Below are 19664 nucleotides of genomic sequence, written 5' to 3' on the forward strand. Positions count from 1 at the left end.
TGTTATCTACACACTTCTGCCATTTTAGTGGTAGTTGGTCTATGCCTCTACTATAGAAGCCAGGAGTACGGGAATCGATGAAGTCGCGGAAGGCTGTTTCGACTGCCTGTTGAGAATTGAACAATTTTCCCACCAACAAGTTGTCCAAATTCCGGAAGAAGTGATAGTCGGTGGGTGATAGATCTGGTGAATATGGTGGATGACGGAGAGTTTCCAATTCCAACTCCGTAGCTTTGCCACGGTCAAGTCGTGCAGTGTGCGGTCGAGCATTATCATGCAACAGGATTGGCATTGACCGATTGACCAATTTCGGTTGTTTAATAGCAAGTTGTTGCATCATTTCGTCCAGTTGCTTGCAATATACTTCAGCCGTTATCGATGTACGAGGTTTCATAAAGTTGTAGTAGATAACACCTGACCTGGACCACCAAACAGTCACCATAAGCTTCTTCTGTGTAATGTTGGGTTTCGCGTGATGTCTCGGTGGTTCATCAGCGTTCAACCACTGATGTGAGCGTTTACGATTGTCGTAGAGTATCCACTTTTCATCGCAGGTCACAATTCGATTAAAAAAAGATTCATTTTTGTGACGGGAAAGCAAAGAAAGGGAAGCCTCTAGACGTTGCGCCTGCTGCGCATCGGTCGATTCGTGCGGGACCCATTTGTCCAACTTCTTTATCTTACCAATTGCAGCTAAATGAACCAATATGTTGGGTATGGAAACATTGAATATCGATGCCAATTCACGTGTACTTTGAGATGGATCGGACTCTACTACGGCTCTCAAGTGATCATTATCCACCTTCGTCTTTGGTCTTCCACGTGGCTCATTAGCGAGGCTGAAATCTCCATCTCTGAAGTTTTTGAACCAATTGCCCACCGTTGCTTTAGTAGTTGAACCTTCACCAAATACAGCGTTGATATTACGAGCCGTCTCCGACCCTGTGGTTCTACGGCGGAACTCATATTCATATTGGGTCATTAAGTATGAAACTTTACAAATAGAACATAAACTTTTGCATTTTTTGGCACATGGACATGATTTATTTTCAATCGAAGTATGCGCCCATGTTATCTACACACTTCTGCCATTTTAGTGGTAGTTGGTCTATGCCTCTACTATAGAAGCCAGGAGTACGGGAATCGATGAAGTCGCGGAAGGCTGTTTCGACTGCCTGTTGAGAATTGAACAATTTTCCCACCAACAAGTTGTCCAAATTCCGGAAGAAGTGATAGTCGGTAGGTGATAGATCTGGTGAATATGGTGGATGACGGAGAGTTTCCAATTCCAACTCTCGTAGCTTTGCCACGGTCAGTCGTGCAGTGTGCGGTCGAGCATTATCATGCAACAGGATTGCCATTGACCGATTGACCAATTTCGGTTGTTTAATAGCAAGTTGTTGCATCATTTCGTCCAGTTGCTTGCAATATACTTCAGCCGTTATCGATGTACCAGGTTTCATAAAGTTGTAGTAGATAACACCTGACCCGGACCACCAAACAGTCACCATAAGCTTCTTCTGTGTAATGTTGGGTTTCGCGTGATGTCTCGGTGGTTCATCAGCGTTCAACCACTGATGTGAGCGTTTACGATTGTCGTAGAGTATCCACTTTTCATCGCAGGTCACAATTCGATTAAAAAAAGATTCATTTTTGTGACGGGAAAGCAAAGAAAGGGAAGCCTCTAGACGTTGCGCCTGCTGCGCATCGGTCGATTCGTGCGGGACCCATTTGTCCAACTTCTTTATCTTACCAATTGCAGCTAAATGAACCAATATGTTGGGTATGGAAACATTGAATATCGATGCCAATTCACGTGTACTTTGAGATGGATCGGACTCTACTACGGCTCTCAAGTGATCATTATCCACCTTCGTCTTTGGTCTTCCACGTGGCTCATTAGCGAGGCTGAAATCTCCATCTCTGAAGTTTTTGAACCAATTGCCCACCGTTGCTTTAGTAGTTGAACCTTCACCAAATACAGCGTTGATATTACGAGCCGTCTCCGACCCTGTGGTTCTACGGCGGAACTCATATTCATATTGGGTCATTAAGTATGAAACTTTACAAATAGAACATAAACTTTTGCATTTTTTGGCACATGGACATGATTTATTTTCAATCGAAGTATGCGCCCATGTTATCTACACACTTCTGCCATTTTAGTGGTAGTTGGTCTATGCCTCTACTATAGAAGCCAGGAGTACGGGAATCGATGAAGTCGCGGAAGGCTGTTTCGACTGCCTGTTGAGAATTGAACAATTTTCCCACCAACAAGTTGTCCAAATTCCGGAAGAAGTGATAGTCGGTAGGTGATAGATCTGGTGAATATGGTGGATGACGGAGAGTTTCCAATTCCAACTCTCGTAGCTTTGCCACGGTCAGTCGTGCAGTGTGCGGTCGAGCATTATCATGCAACAGGATTGCCATTGACCGATTGACCAATTTCGGTTGTTTAATAGCAAGTTGTTGCATCATTTCGTCCAGTTGCTTGCAATATACTTCAGCCGTTATCGATGTACCAGGTTTCATAAAGTTGTAGTAGATAACACCTGACCCGGACCACCAAACAGTCACCATAAGCTTCTTCTGTGTAATGTTGGGTTTCGCGTGATGTCTCGGTGGTTCATCAGCGTTCAACCACTGATGTGAGCGTTTACGATTGTCGTAGAGTATCCACTTTTCATCGCAGGTCACAATTCGATTAAAAAAAGATTCATTTTTGTGACGGGAAAGCAAAGAAAGGGAAGCCTCTAGACGTTGCGCCTGCTGCGCATCGGTCGATTCGTGCGGGACCCATTTGTCCAACTTCTTTATCTTACCAATTGCAGCTAAATGAACCAATATGTTGGGTATGGAAACATTGAATATCGATGCCAATTCACGTGTACTTTGAGATGGATCGGACTCTACTACGGCTCTCAAGTGATCATTATCCACCTTCGTCTTTGGTCTTCCACGTGGCTCATTAGCGAGGCTGAAATCTCCATCTCTGAAGTTTTTGAACCAATTGCCCACCGTTGCTTTAGTAGTTGAACCTTCACCAAATACAGCGTTGATATTACGAGCCGTCTCCGACCCTGTGGTTCTACGGCGGAACTCATATTCATATTGGGTCATTAAGTATGAAACTTTACAAATAGAACATAAACTTTTGCATTTTTTGGCACATGGACATGATTTATTTTCAATCGAAGTATGCGCCCATGTTATCTACACACTTCTGCCATTTTAGTGGTAGTTGGTCTATGCCTCTACTATAGAAGCCAGGAGTACGGGAATCGATGAAGTCGCGGAAGGCTGTTTCGACTGCCTGTTGAGAATTGAACAATTTTCCCACCAACAAGTTGTCCAAATTCCGGAAGAAGTGATAGTCGGTAGGTGATAGATCTGGTGAATATGGTGGATGACGGAGAGTTTCCAATTCCAACTCTCGTAGCTTTGCCACGGTCAGTCGTGCAGTGTGCGGTCGAGCATTATCATGCAACAGGATTGCCATTGACCGATTGACCAATTTCGGTTGTTTAATAGCAAGTTGTTGCATCATTTCGTCCAGTTGCTTGCAATATACTTCAGCCGTTATCGATGTACCAGGTTTCATAAAGTTGTAGTAGATAACACCTGACCCGGACCACCAAACAGTCACCATAAGCTTCTTCTGTGTAATGTTGGGTTTCGCGTGATGTCTCGGTGGTTCATCAGCGTTCAGCCACTGATGTGAGCGTTTACGATTGTCGTAGAGTATCCACTTTTCATCGCAGGTCACAATTCGATTCAAAAAAAGATTCATTTTTGTGACGGGAAAGCAAAGAAAGGGAAGCCTCTAGACGTTGCGCCTGCTGCGCATCGGTCGATTCGTGCGGGACCCATTTGTCCAACTTCTTTATCTTACCAATTGCAGCTAAATGAACCAATATGTTGGGTATGGAAACATTGAATATCGATGCCAATTCACATGTACTTTGAGATGGATCGGACTCTACTACGGCTCTCAAGTGATCATTATCCACCTTCGTCTTTGGTCTTCCACGTGGCTCATTAGCGAGGCTGAAATCTCCATCTCTGAAGTTTTTGAACCAATTGCCCACCGTTGCTTTAGTAGTTGAACCTTCACCAAATACAGCGTTGATATTACGAGCCGTCTCCGACCCCTGTGGTTCCACGGCGGAACTCATATTCATAAATCACACGAATTTTGGACTTTTCCATAGTTCTATAAAAAAGAATTCACCAATAAAACTAATGAAGATATTTGAACAAACAAATATGACATTTGAAGAGCGAACATACATCTATCACACTAACCTAACCTGATACTGACGTTTGGCGCCAAATTTGAGATAACAAATGTTAAAGATGGCGCTTTTACATTTGTAAAGTTTCATCCATGTGTTGAAAGAACATTACTCTCTTTATGCGATGCATATCGGCGGACACGCATTGGTGGTGCGAGTGGTTTCGTGCTGATCGGCGGACGTCGTCAAATTGCGAACGCAAACAGTGCGAAATGACGCTTTACGATAACCGTGATAACGCAGACATAGCTGGCGATCAATGTGACTAATGAATCGCCAACTTTACTCGTTAGCGGATCGTTTACCCGCATTTACCACCCGCGCTATTAAATCGATTCGGTATTTATCTTATGTTTCTTCGCGTTAATTGTATCTCTGTTTGTGCAGGTGATTTTCGCTCGCGCAATTTTGCGCGGATTTCAGCAGCCAACGCAAATCCAATGTGTTACTTCTCTTATCAATATTTACGACGGTTCTGTCCGCCTTTTTACCGTCTCTCTACCGTCCAGACTGCTAAAGTACATCCGTAAATTTATACCGCGTTTTCCCAAGCGACATTCCATGATAAAAATCGCTCCCTCGCGGCTCCGATGCGCCGGAAGCTTTTTTATTGTTCGACTGGATATACTCGCTGGCGTAAAAAATGGATTTATCGATGTTGCGCCAGGGAAACGTCGGCTTATTTACCATCGCACCTAGATCGGAGACGTGAGGAATACCACGGTGCGGTATCACCGGTGTTTGATTTCAAAACTACCAACGATTACGGTATTTGCCCGATCGATCGGAGCATGTTAATCTGTTTGGTCAACGTCGCGTGATACAATTAACCGCAGTGTACAAATAGCGCAGAGTGGACAGTGCATTAATTCTGCGAAACGTTCATGTCTCACGCCAAAAATTTTGATTCGCTTTCGCGCTAAAATAAAATACTTATGAAAGCATTGCATCAACCAGATTTGGAAAGATAATCACGATGAGAATAGCTTGATGGTGTTTGCGCGAAGACAATGTCCACACACGGGCGACCGTGTGAGAGAAGACGACTGTTGTCTGACGTTGATCGATGTAATTGCGAACGGCAGTACGGTATTCTGCCGTGGGGTAGGTGCACACACGAAAATTCCGGGACTGCGAAATTCACGGGGCGCTTTCTCTCGATATTAGCCTCGGCATTTTCCCAGATCCGCTCGAAAGCGCCGACGATTTCCTTCGGTCTCGCCTCGTCGTTCGATACTTCAATTCTCGGGCAATTTATTTTCGCTCCGCGCCGACGATATTTCCAGCCCGCTATCTGCATGTAACCGTTTTATTGCCAATTATCCCGAATTCGATCTCCGCGCTTCCCCGCGTCCGTTGTTTCTCTCGTACACGTTGTGATTCCGATTGATTACCGGCAACCATATCGCTACTGGAAACTCAAACCGAGGATCAGGGTACCGGAAGGAGAAGCGTATCCCACAGGTATCCTCAATGTGGCGATACTAAATGATACGCATTAACGTACTCGGAAGTACGGGACGCATAATTCTTCCAGTAATTACCACTCAGAGAAATTACAACGCGGTTGATATCACAAGCACATACGGTGCACGCGTATCCATCATCGGATGCGCGTAATTGCCGGCGGACTCGTATAAGCACGTTTACGCATATGCGACCAGACAAGTGAGACTTGTAAGAGGCGAAAAATAACTAGGAGACCTGCCTTAGATTTAAACTCGAACTCTCCGGGATCCCTGGTTCACACGCCTAGGTCTTAGGCTGTACGGCCAATACTCCTACTGTTGTGATCAACATGTTTTCATTCTGATCCTCCATACGACCTGTCAGTCTCGACTATCTTTCCAGATCTTACAGCTCGGCCAGCCTGACATTACATTCGTCCCCGAATGTCTCCAAATCGTCGGTTCACTCCACTTGAGTCCCTCCCAACATCCATTTTTGGTTCACTCTTCTGAGTCCCTCCCAACCTCCATGTTGGTTCACTCCTCTGAGTCCGTCCCGACCTCCATGTTGGTTCACTTCTCTGAGTCCGTCCCGACCTCCATGTTCAGGCTTCACTACCGGCCAGCTGCTTCTCAACTCCCTCCTCTCCGAGGGGTAGCGGATGAATCTCAACTGTCTTCGAGGGGTAGCGGATTTTATCCCACTTCTGAATTGTAAGAGGCGAAAAATAACTAGGAGACTGCCTTAGATTTGAACTCGAACTCTCCGGGATCCCTGGTTCACACGCCTAGGTCTTAGGCTGTACGGCCAATACTCCTACTGTTGTGATCAACATGTTTTCATTCTGATCCTCCATACGACCTGTCAGTCTCGACTATCTTTCCAGATCTTACAGCTCGGCCAGCCTGACATTACATTCGTCGCCGAATGTCTCCAAATCGTCGGTTCACTCCACTTGAGTCCCTCCCAACATCCATTTTTGGTTCACTCTTCTGAGTCCCTCCCAACATCCATTTTTGGTTCACTCTTCTGAGTCCCTCCCAACCTCCATGTTGGTTCACTCCTCTGAGTCCGTCCCGACCTCCATGTTGGTTCACTTCTCTGAGTCCGTCCCGACCTCCATGTTCAGGCTTCACTACCGGCCAGCTGCTTCTCAACTCCCTCCTCTCCGAGGGGTAGCGGATAAATCTCAACTGTCTTCGAAGGGTAGCGGATTTTATTCCACTTCTGAATTGTAAGAGGCGAAAAATAACTAGGAGACTGCCTTAGATTTGAACTCGAACTCTCCGGGATCCCTGGTTCACACGTCTAGGTTTTAGGCTGTACGGCCAATACTCCTACTGTTGTGATCAACTTGTTTTCATTCCGATCCTCTATACGACCTGTCAGTCTCGACTATCTTTCTAGATCTTACAGTTCGGCCAGCCTGACATTACATTCGTCCCCGAATGTCTCCAAATCGTCGGTTCACTCCACTTGAGTCCCTCCCAACCTCCATGTTGGTTCACTCCTCTGAGTCCTTCCCAATCTCCATGTAGGTTCACTCCTCTGAGTCTGTCCCGACCTCCATGTTCAGGCTTCACTACCGGCCAGCTGCTTCTCAACTCCCTCCTCTCCGAGGGGTAGCGGATAAATCTCAACTGTCTTCGAGGGGTAGCGGATTTTATTCCACTTCTGAATTGTAAGAGGCGAAAAATAACTAGGAGACTGCCTTAGATTTGAACTCGAACTCTCCGGGATCCCTGGTTCACACGCCTAGGTCTTAGGCTGTACGGCCAATACTCCTACTGTTGTGATCAACATGTTTTCATTCTGATCCTCCATACGACCTGTCAGTCTCGACTATCTTTCCAGATCTTACAGCTTGGCCAGCCTGACATTACATTCGTCCCCGAATGTCTCCAAATCGTCGGTTCACTCCACTTGAGTCCCTCCCAACCTCCATTTTTGGTTCACTCTTCTGAGTCCCTCCCAACCTCCATGTTGGTTCACTCCTCCGAGTCCTTCCCAATCTCCATGTTGGTTCACTCCTCTGAGTCTGTCCCGACCTCCATGTTCAGGCTTCACTACCGGCCAGCTGCTTCTCAACTCCCTCCTCTCCGAGGGGTAGCGGATTTTATCCCACTTCTGAATTGTAAGAGGCGAAAAATAACTAGGAGACTGCCTTAGATTTGAACTCGAACTCTCCGGGATCCCTGGTTCACACGCCTAGGTCTTAGGCTGTACGGCCAATACTCCTACTGTTGTGATCAACTTTTTCATTCTGATCCTCTATACGACCTGTCAGTCTCGACTATCTTTCCAGATCTTACAGCTCGGCCAGCCTGACATTACATTCGTCCCCGAATGTCTCCAAATCGTCGGTTCACTCCACTTGAGTCCCTCCCAACATCCCTTTTTGGTTCACTCTTCTGAGTCCCTCCCAACATCCATTTTTGGTTCACTCTTCTGAGTCCCTCCCAACCTCCATGTTGGTTCACTCCTCTGAGTCCTTCCCAATCTCCATGTAGGTTCACTCCTCTGAGTCTGTCCCGACCTCCATGTTCAGGCTTCACTACCGGCCAGCTGCTTCTCAACTCCCTCCTCTCCGAGGGGTAGCGGATGAATCTCAACTGTCTTCGAGGGGTAGCGGATTTTATCCCACTTCTGAATTGTAAGAGGCGAAAAATAACTAGGAGACTGCCTTAGATTTGAACTCGAACTCTCCGGGATCCCTGGTTCACACGCCTAGGTCTTAGGCTGTACGGCCAATACTCCTACTGTTGTGATCAACTTGTTTTCATTCCGATCCTCTATACGACCTGTCAGTCTCGACTATCTTTCCAGATCTTACAGACTGTTCCTGAACGTTGCTCTATCCCGCCTCGTTTTTTCCTCCTTTAGCCGGGTGTATAAATTTGGCGTGTCGCCACTTATCTTTCACGGCGGTTGCTTTCCGTCGCGTTCGCTGTAGCCGTTTCGCCGGTTTAAGTGCTCTGTTGAGCATCGAAAATAGCGTTATCCTCGGGCGAGGAAGGGAGCGTAAAACCAGGCGCTCCTCTCTCGGTAATCGCATCCGCGATCCGCCACAGTCGCTGCGCAGCACAGCTGTGCTTCGATCTTCTTCATCCCCCGCGGCCTTTCATCTTCCGGTTTCGTGACGATCCTCCGTGGCGATAGCTGGCAAGGCTCGAGGCAGGCTGCATCGGATCGATGATCCGTGCGCGAAAACCACCGACGATTTATACAAATTCATCGCGTGCTGTGTCATAGTGAATCCCGGCGGCACGATAGCGTTCGCAGCTCCACGGTTGGTTACACTCACGGCGTCCGATTTACACGCGATACCAGGCGAGGCGATTTGTTCAGAGTCATGTGGATGGCAAGGCTCGCATGACTCGTGGCACGAGCACACCGAGTAATATCGGTGCTCTTTCGACGTTATTTCATTATCTCGAATTGATACGTCTGCGTGGCCCCCGCGGATAAGTAATTCGCCGTACTTCTGGTCTGGCAATCGCGAATCCTCATCTTGCCTGGCAATCTCTTATCGATCCCGCGAACCTGCGGGACACGTCGTTTCAGATTGTATTGAGACTCGTCCGACCTCGGTTATATATTGTGACGAAAGCAAGCTCGGTTTATAATTTATGTAACGCCGCTTTCCCTTGCAGCGCAAGATCGATGACAGCGGGGGAGAATAACTCGCACAATAATAGCGTTTCTTCGGCGAATGATTGATTCCCGCGCCGTCCATGCAAGAATCCTCCCATGGGCGGGTCCCTCATCTCGACTAAGTTCCGCGGCAGCCTTAAAAAATTTCGAGGAAACATCACTTTCGCATCTGGCGATACACGACATCAATCTCCTGCTCTCGCGAAATCTCTCCTGGGGATCTCCAATTTTGCGACGCCGGATCAAGACCGCCGTGAGTGTTTCACCTCGTCATGGTTACCATTCTTCCCGGAGGAGCGAACAGGTGTGCTGGAAAGAGATATCCGTGGCCTCTACTTCGGCCATTACTTCTCCGCGATTTGGCGAAGACACAGAGGTTGGCAGGGGGAGGCTTCTCGCATGTAGGTGGCGAAAAACCTTTCAAGGTTCGGCGAAACTGGGTCATCGCGCGCCGCGCTACCACGCTTCGCGGCAAGTACGCCGGGATTCGTCATCGTTCCGCAATGTGCACCTTAGCGTAAAAGCACAAGGGGAAGACGTAATCTGTCGCGGCCAACGACGATAAGACCTCGTGGAGGGACGTTCAAAGGTTATCCGCTTCATCCTCGCGTGTACGGAGGTTTTCCGGCTTGCGTGCTTCCGGAGATTGTCCGCACAAGGTTGGGCATCAGAGGCGCTATTTGTATCCTCTCACTGTATGTACGAGATGCCGAGTATTTAAGCCTTTAATCCGAGAACGTTCCCTTACGCAAGTACGCGATGCCAAAGCATTCGATACCCGATGAGGAGCCCTTAACGCTCGTACGCTCGTTCGCCATGTGTTCCTTCTCTTTTTCTCTCGCAAAAAGGGAGAGAGATTGAGACGCTAAGCTAAAACACCGAGCTGCACGCTGAAGGAGTACGTTATCGGTCGTTCTGCACGAAACGAGGATCGTAAAGCGGCATCGGAGCAATTCGTGATGTGTTCCTTTAAATCTCTATGCGTCTGGTTTTCGTGACGAATTTTTTTGACGGACAATCGCTTTTAGATTGGCTTGACACGATGTTCAATACACATCGATTGAAAATAATGTTCAATTCAGAGATGAGAAAATTGTATTTCCGATTTATTATTTTCTTCTGTCTGTATCACAATTGACAGTTCTACATTCACTGAGGCCCTGTCGATTTCTCGCGATTTTATTAGCGATAATATAATTATTTTAAACGGCGTCGGCTCTGATTTTTTACGAGTTTATCCGCGGTAATATAATCCTTTTAAACATTGACGAGAGAAGTACGTAATTGCTCGAAGTAACGTCATTCGCGGACGAAAATTATTGGAATTATTCGGTATGAATATAATGCAATTTGTTTTCGAGACGGAGATAATCTTTCAATAAAGCTCTAATATATGATAATAGTGATTAAAGCACCAAAATGTATCTCGCAATATGAATATTGTAATTAAGTTTGTAAATTACGTAGAAGTTTAATCATAATATCGCCCCCTGCTTTCTCTGCATTATTTTTATTCGCTAGATTAATTGTTTCTCGTACGGCTTCGTGAATAATGACGTTGCAAATTGTTGCACCGCTCGCTATCAAAATGAATTGTTTTTTCTTGATGAACTACAGAATTCCGCATTAATGCGCAAAATTCTGCGTATAACTGCATTGCGTTGTTCCTGGTTAATAGTTAACCGCAGTCAGAGTTTCTCATAATTCTATACGGAAAAACGGATGACGGCGTACAAAATACGCCAAGTTTTAACGCGAGTACGCTCCGTAACGCGCAATTGGACAGTAGGTTTGCACTGTTCCAACTTTTGATTAATGTTCGACTATAACATTCGCACATATTGGATCTGCGTTTGCGTTTATCTTCAGTGCGAAAGAGTTACGACAATTGATTGACATTTTCAGTATATATTTTCGCGCGATTGGAAATTTTCCAGTTTGAAGTAAACATATAATACTAAAAGTGAATTTCTAAAGCGCTGTGCAACTCCGCTCTTGTCCATTGTGAATGCAAAATTGCTTTCACTTGTCAAATAATTGATTAATTATTATTAGCTTGATACGCAATGTTGTATCGCTTATGTACTCACCGGCGAGCCTCGCCTCCTTGCATGCCTCGTACATGTCTTGCTTGATCTCCGGATTGTCGTCGGCGATGGTCTCGCCGACCGTCACGAATCTCTCGACCGCCAAATTTACCGCTTGGCCGACCCTGGCGACCGCCCGCAGACTCCGGTCCGAGCATAGCGGCCGTTCTCTGTGCGAGATTAACGTGGAAATCTGCAATGACATAGCAGATTCTACGTGAGTTGACGAGTCGGGAGGGACGGGAAGACACGCGAGCAGCATTCGGAAATAAACTCTACCTGGAAGCATCGAGATCGCTAGGCTGTAACGATTCCAATAATCGGGACGGGACAGCGAGTAAAGTCGCCTTCGCGTAAATCGCGTCAGTGACTTTCCGAGAAGCGGATCTTCTCGAACGTGCTTCTAAACGTCTCGCGTTTAAACGCGGAAACGCTCGGCCGCGCGCGGACCGACGGGAGCCGGTTTACTCCGCTGTACCGCGTTTTAATTAAGGGGGGATTCTCATGTAACGAGTCAAAAAATTTTTTTGCTTAAATCAACCCTAATACATGTGGAAAATATGTTCCTAAAGTTACAAATCGATATTCGACCTCTACGTATAGTTATAGTCGAGTTTTCGACCGCGCGTTGAGTAGGTAGCTGGGAGCGCTCGGAGCGGAGACACGCGTCTCGTCTGTCCTCACTCATACACTCGTACATAACAAACAGCTTCGCAGGTATACGTCTAATGGTTTTCTTTTGCTGTGATATACCTTCGCGTACTTGTATAGCTGAGGCAGGAAATTTGTACGAGAGCTTCAATTCGTGTGTTTGGCGTTTGGCTCCGAAATATTTATATTGCGGCATCCGAACAGTGGAAATAGCCGCATATATTGCTGCAGGATTATTCAACGAAGGCTATTTCGCCGTTTTAAAAATTATGGACACATTAGAACTAAAGATCGGTACCCATTGTAAGGAGTATGCAGACTCGTGTGACGCCGCGCGAATACGGCGACAGGAGTGACGAAGCCTCAGTAGCTCGAAAGAAGCTCGAACTGCTCGCAAAGAACTGAATTTACAACAGCAGCAATTATACGAGGATGCAGAAGGCCTACTATATGGCCCTGGAATCGCCGATTAGGACTGTAAGTATTGAAAAGCATTACTTTTTATAACCGAAAACTTTAAACGCGTTTTTCTCGAAATCACTTTTTTCAAACTGGTGTGCAGGATAACTAAAAAAATATTAGACCGATTGGGCTCTTTCGGGGCTCTACATGTAGACAATTATATTGTTCATCGTATGAACCTCAAAAGCAACAAAACTTTTTAAAGTAAATAATGTTTATTTCACAATAACAATGAAAATTTTAATGGAAAAACAGCATTTTTTTTTCAAATGTCGCCATTCTTTTCAATTTGGTTTTTTTTCTTGCTTCATGAGGTTCAAACGATGCGTAATGATCTATAATTAATAAATATTGTTGAATATTCTGTTTCAGACCATTACAGCGGATGCTAGACTGCACACCGTTTGACGCCTGCGACGCCGAAGCCGCTGAAGGCGGCGTCCATACCTATATCTATATATATGTTTTTTTTAACCAAAAAAATATTTTTATATTCTCTTTACATGTATTGATGTACTATTAAAGTTTGAGATCCTTTGACTAAATACGTTCTTGAAAAAAAATTCCGAAAAATCTGCTTCTTTTTGGCTCTTTAAATGAGAATCCCCCCTTAACGTCGCTTCTAACCCGGAGCAATTTCAAAATAACCACCAGGTCCTTCATCCGCACATCCATATACATCGTGTACCGACAACATGGCGAACGAACTCGCGCAGCTCGCGTTGTTCGTAAGGGAGTTGCATCGGAAATTGCGATGCTGTTCTTCCGCTACCCTTCGGCGCGTTCTTCGTGAGTCCTCTCGCGCTACATTTTCCGCACAATTAGATGACGCATTCTCGCTCCGCCGTTCCTTTCAGAAACGCCGGACTACCCTCTCGAAGAAAGGGAAAAGGAGGCGCGCGATGACGCAGAGCGGGAGGAAGCGGACTATTGTTTCGAGAGATGAATGCTGGCGTGCAGGTAACGGCATGTGCACGCACATACACGACTCCATTCATCTCGGCTCGGTCGTCTTGCATAAACGAGGGCAGCTCGTGTACGGTCACGATACGACTTCATTGCGTGTCAGGTGCATGCGTGCGCGGATGCGTGAATGGCTGCGTCGAGAGGATAAGGCCGCGTTTCGTGAGACGTGGTATTATCTTACGTCTGTAACGCGCCGTGTGATGTACGTCGAGCTTCGTCTGCAACAATATCGATTTACTGCCGGCCTCCGAGGCTTGCGATCCACTCGCAAGGCATTGATCATCGGCGCGATGACGCGGAGGACCGGCGGAAGGAAAAACGTTGATCATGTTCAGCTGATCGCGCGGTCGTCCGCAAATTAACGGACTTCTCGCTCTCGTATCAGTCATCCGGTGGCAATCGCGTCCGCTTCCGTCCGTCCGAAAAGTTCGTAACGCGTTGCGGTATCCGCGCTCCGCTCGGCGAGAGAAATGGACCTGGATTTCATCGCGTCACGGTAACGTTGTTCATTTAGATCCTGCGAATTTCTTTCCCCAGCGGCCGCGTGAGCGTTCGCGGGCTCACCGGTTCTGTGCGGTTTACGTGAACACGAAATGAAATTTTTCCAAAGCGCTGTGCTTCTCGAGCACGATGTGCAACGTGGATATGTACATGCTGCAACGATGGCTTACGATTCGTTATTTGTGGCAAGAATGATTGTTCGAAGCAAAATGCGAAAATGTGAGAACGCTACGCGGCAGCGCGTGTGTCTATGCGATTAAACAATTTGAGCCTGCGAAAACAGGAATTTAATTTCACAATTCTCGCGTTCACTGTGAGATAGCTATCCGAATCATTTATATAAGTAGAACGCATTTCCAGGAGAACCCGCTTTTACCGCATTATATTTTAATGACAAGTTCCCTGTTTGTTCGTTAGCAAGAACTAGTAACGAAGGCGGCCGCTCGCAAGTTCAGTATAACTTTGCATAATTTCCGCCGACCGGAACTCCATTTTTCACGATGAAATTCTGTGCCGGGCTCTGCCGAGCATCGAGCGAGCAACCGACGAATAATTGAAATAGCGATCCGCTCGCGGCAAAATCGGTTGCTTCCCATGAAAATTCCCGAAAGTCCATGAATTTATGCATTCGCCGGCGAATGCGATGGTATTTTGTTCCTCGTTAAGATCGAATCGTCATGCTCAAGCCGATCATATTTTTCTTCCTCTTTTCCATTTCCCGCCGTCGGAATTAACAATAAATGGGGACGACGTTCGGCGGCGAGATTCCGAGTGCCATCGACGATACCGTTAATCGCTCTCACGCGCCAAATTCATCTCCCGGCTTACGCGGGGTATTCGCGGAATTTTCGATATCGCCGGCGAATATTTAGCTCGCGGGCCATCATCAATCAATCCCGACATAGCGTCGCGCGATATCGAAGCGTTTCATCGGTGCATCTCTGCAGCCTCCGTGACGTTGCAAGCGTGAACGTAACTTGTGTCTCATGACGGGGGAGTGGTTTGCGAATTTATCGCTCTAATACAGCATACGTGATGTTATGACGCGCGGAAACAACTTGCTCCCGCGGCCCTGATGTCGCACATAATAATCGAGATTATTAACGCGTAATCGCGTGCCATATTGTATCAGTTTCATGTAAAAGTTTCATGCGCTAATGCTGCTGAATTATTATGCAATCTATATCTATTGGGTTGGCCAAAAAGTAATTGCGTTTATTTTAAATAAATAAAAGGCGAATTTTTCATGGGAAACAAAAACTTTATTAAACAATATATTGTCCATTTTGTTTGATTATCTTTTGCCATTTTTCAGGCAACTTCATGATTCCGCGCTCAAAAAAGTTCTTATCTTTTTCAGCAAAAAACAATTCCAACAACGATTTCATATCCTCATCAGCAGTCAAGGTTTTACCATTCAAGGCGTTTTGCAAAGAACGAAACAAATGGTAATCTGATGGTGCCAGGTCTGGCGAATATGGTGGATGTGGTAACACGTCCCATCCAAGCTGCAACAATTTTTCACGAGTGACCAAACTTGTACGTGGTCTAGCGTTATTATGGTGAAACACAGCACCTTTGCGATTCACCAATTCTCGACGTTTCTGTTTGATGGCATCATTTAATTTATCCAGTTGACGACAGTATACGTCTGAATGAATGGTTTGATTCCTTGCAAGCAGCTCAAAATACAGAATACCTTTAAAGTCCCACCAGACTGACAGCATAATCTTTCTTTGGTGAATATCTGCTTTTCAAGTGCTTTCATCAAGTTCATCACACTTGCTCCACGATCTTTTTCGTTTGACGTTGTTGTAGACGATCCATTTTTCGTCGCCTGTTATCATACGTTTCAAAAATGGATCATTTTCCTCACGTTTCAAAAGAGAATCGCAGATGTCAATACGCTCAGTGAGATGAATTTCTTTGAGCTCATGTGGTACCGAAATATCGGGCTTACTAATGTATCCAAGTCGTTTAAAATGGTTTTCAACACTCGATTTCGATATGTTAAGATTCTCAGCAATCTCTCGTGTCGTTAAACGCCGATTGGAATCGATCAGTGCCTTTATTTTGTCATCGTCAATTTCGATTGGCCTTCCTGAGCGTGGTGCATCTTTCACATTAAAATCTGCAGATCGAAATTTAGTAACCCAATTTTGACACTGCCGCAGTTTTAAAGCATCTTCGCCATATATTGGGTTGGCCAAAAAGTAATTGCGTTTATTTTATATAAATAAAAGGCGAATTTTTCATGGGAAACAAAAACTTTATTAAACAATATATTGTCCATTTTGTTTGATTATTTTTTGCCATTTTTCAGGCAACTTCATGATTCCGCGCTCAAAAAAGTTCTTGTCTTTTTCAGCAAAAAACAATTCCAACAACGATTTGATATCCTCATCAGCAGTAAAGGTTTTACCATTCAAGGCGTTTTGCAAAGAACGAAACAAATGGTAATCTGATGGTGCCAGGTCTGGCGAATATGGTGGATGTGGTAACACGTCCCATCCAAGCTGCAACAATTTTTCACGAGTGACCAAACTTGTACGTGGTCTAGCGTTATTATGGTGAAACACAGCACCTTTGCGATTCACCAATTCTCGACGTTTCTGTTTGATGGCATCATTTAATTTATCCAGTTGACGACAGTATACGTCTGAATGAATGGTTTGATTCCTTGCAAGCAGCTCAAAATACAGAATACCTTTAAAGTCCCACCAGACTGACAGCATAATCTTTCTTTGGTGAAGATCTGCTTTTCAAGTGCTTTCATCAAGTTCATCACACTTGCTCCACGATCTTTTTCGTTTGACGTTGTTGTAGACGATCGATTTTTGGTCGCCTGTTATCATACGTTTCAAAAATGGATCATTTTCCTCACGTTTCAAAAGAGAATCGCAGATGTCAATACACTCAGTGAGATGAATTTCTTTGAGCTCATGTGGTACCCAAATATCGAGCTTACTAATGTATCCAAGTCGTTTTAAATGGTTTTCAACACTCGATTTCGATATGTTAAGATTCTCAGCAATCTCTCGTGTCGTTAAACGCCGATTCGAATCGATCAGTGCCTTTAGTTTGTCATCGTCAATTTCGATTGGCCTTCCTGAGCGTGGTGCATCTTTCACATTAAAATCTGCAGATCGAAATTTAATAACCCAATTTTGACACTGCCGCAGTTTTAAAGCATCTTCGCCATATACATGACATAACTTTTTATGAGCTTGCACAGCGTTTTTCCCTTTTCGGAAGTAATAAAACAAAATATGAGGAAAATGTTCCTTTTGATTTTCCATTTTGAAATCGACGGCAAACAATCGTTAACGAAATCGTGTACTTTCTTTTTGTAAAACAAGCTTGAACTGTGAGTTATTAACCTACATAATGAATTTGCGGTTTAGAATGAAGTTAGTTACATTTCAAGACATGTATGTCCATCTATTGGAAAAAAACGCAATTACTTTTTGGCCAACCCAATATATAACGTCTATAAGCAGATAATTATTTCGTTACGTGTTTAAATGTATTTTTCTTTTAAATGTTTCTTCTGACAATGATGCTGCGCTATGGAACATTGATCGACTGGATCTAATCGGTACATCTTCTGGATTTCAGAATTTGACTCATATCACTAGATTACTTGATAAATATATTTAATTAAGGTAGTCTCCTATGTTTATTAACGCTGCAACGTGCATAAGCACAGTTGTGTAATTATTTACAAGCTGCTGGTATATTATGCTTCGTGCATATTTGTAATATAATGACTCTTAAACACGTGATATACATCAATAACAATGCCGAGGGTAACAATGACAATCACGTTGTTTATCCGACTTCCTTAATTTGACTTTTCCTTGTTTCTGAAAATAATGTGCGATTTTATAGATTTAATTCTTCAAGAAATATAAAAGCACGAAACGTTTAATATTATAATAGAACGTCGCAAATGGAGTTTTCTTTTCTCATTCCGATTTTTCATTTCTGTCATGGGATACTAATCGAGAGAGATGACATGAATGTTTGACGATCCTTTACGAACATGCGAGTATAACGACTAAAACATTGTCGCGGACGTGTTAATATTTTACGCGCGGTAACGCGTATTCGTGCAATTTTGTTTGACACATTGCTCCCTTGACATTGCCGAAGTGGATGTTCTTTCGCTCGATCGATCTTCACCCCGTTTCATCTTCCATTTGCGAGCCGGGAGTGGTCTCACGAGCACGAGTAACGCCGCTACAATGACGAGAGCAATGGGCTTGCCACCTGCTGCGACTCGAGGTATCGCCTTCATTTAAGATTGAGAGATGGGCGACCCTCTATGAGTCACTGAGAAAGCCTGTAAATATTCAACTGCGAACTGTTAATGAGCGTAGTTTGTCGAGTCTCATTATACTTAGCGCTGCTTTATATCTTCTCTTTCATAGGAATTATCAATTTGACATTAATTTATTCTTTGAATAAGAGAAGCACAAGAGATGCGAGAGCATTTTTGACGCTCGTGGAGATTCTTCTCCGGGATAATCATTGGCGATCTAAAAGGAGAAAGGAATGTCTCTCCCGAGTAAATTTAATTAAACCGTTTAAAAAGCGGGAATCGTGAGCAAGACCGATTTTAAGATTCGCACGTTATTTTATGAATTCTCCTGAATTTCTCCCGCGAAGTCTCCTGAAAAGGAGAAGAAGATCAGCGTCCGTGTTAATTAGAAGACTCGAGTCTCTCACGGAGGCTCCGGATCGATCGCGGCTTCGTCTCATTTTCTCCATATTTCATTACGTTTCTCGTGACTATTTTTCACCTTTTCCCGAGGGAAGACAATAACACGCGCGCGATTAGTCACTTGCGATACAGTGGAGTACAGTTGCCGAGTCTCTCTGCGTCTTCATGAAAGATGCATGAGCTTTCACGTTCGCGGTTGTCCGTCCTTGAGCTTCTCCATATCGGCTTTTCCTCTCTAGCTCGCCTTTCTGCAGAGCACGAACCTTTCGCTTTTTATTTATTTAAAGTAGCCTGGATCCTCTTCTCTCTTTGTCTTCAACCAATTTCCTCTCCACGATCTCTCTGGTGTCGCGCGACATGCGTCTTTCCGGAGAATCTTTCTTCTGAGCTGTTGCATATCCTCTTGCGAACGTGCTGCTCTGATTCTGTACCGGATATCCCAGAACGAGATGCTCCATCTCGCCGAGATTGGCAACGAATGGCGACGCGATTGCGCTGACGTCGCGCGATCCGATAGAGGCGGATTTTCAAAGGGGGAACGGCGCCAGTTTCCTCTCGCCGAAAGCAGAAGCGCGCTTCGTTAGGAGACAGTTCCTCTCGACAGGACCGATTTCGCTGGTGACATCGGCAATAGTAGGCCGCGGACACCTTTTCCTTGTCTACGAATAATCCCGTCGATTCATCGGTGGACAAGCGGAAAACGACATCGATAGCGAGAAATGCACAAGCGAGGCTTCGTCTTGCGCTTTTCCATCAACCGCGATCGGCTCGATCCGATTTCCCTTTACAGAGAAGGGAGATTACGTCAATCGAATGAGAGAATTCCTGATGATCCAAAGGTAGAAACGTGCGGGCGTGTGAGAAAACCCCGGA

General features: G+C 45.1%; 1 protein-coding gene and 1 long non-coding RNA gene across 2 annotated transcripts in view; one reads left to right on the plus strand and one right to left on the minus strand.

Moving 5' to 3' along the window:
• Positions 1-8640: 8640 nt before the first annotated feature.
• The window catches only part of LOC105285615 (alpha-catulin), a 51106-nt gene continuing 40082 nt past the window's right edge, over positions 8641-19664 (minus strand). The window contains exon 2 of the mRNA XM_026974534.1: positions 8641-11678. Within this exon, the coding sequence (XP_026830335.1) occupies positions 11421-11678 (258 nt within the window). The 3' untranslated portion in view covers positions 8641-11420. The remainder of the gene's footprint in view (positions 11679-19664) is intronic.
• On the plus strand, positions 11690-13155 carry LOC105285613. The gene is made up of 2 exons (XR_895096.3): positions 11690-12613; positions 12971-13155. It is a non-coding gene; the product is annotated as an uncharacterized LOC105285613 (long non-coding RNA).

This window comes from Ooceraea biroi, chromosome 13 (genome assembly GCF_003672135.1).
Source record: "Ooceraea biroi isolate clonal line C1 chromosome 13, Obir_v5.4, whole genome shotgun sequence".
Classification (NCBI taxonomy): domain Eukaryota; kingdom Metazoa; phylum Arthropoda; class Insecta; order Hymenoptera; family Formicidae; genus Ooceraea; species Ooceraea biroi.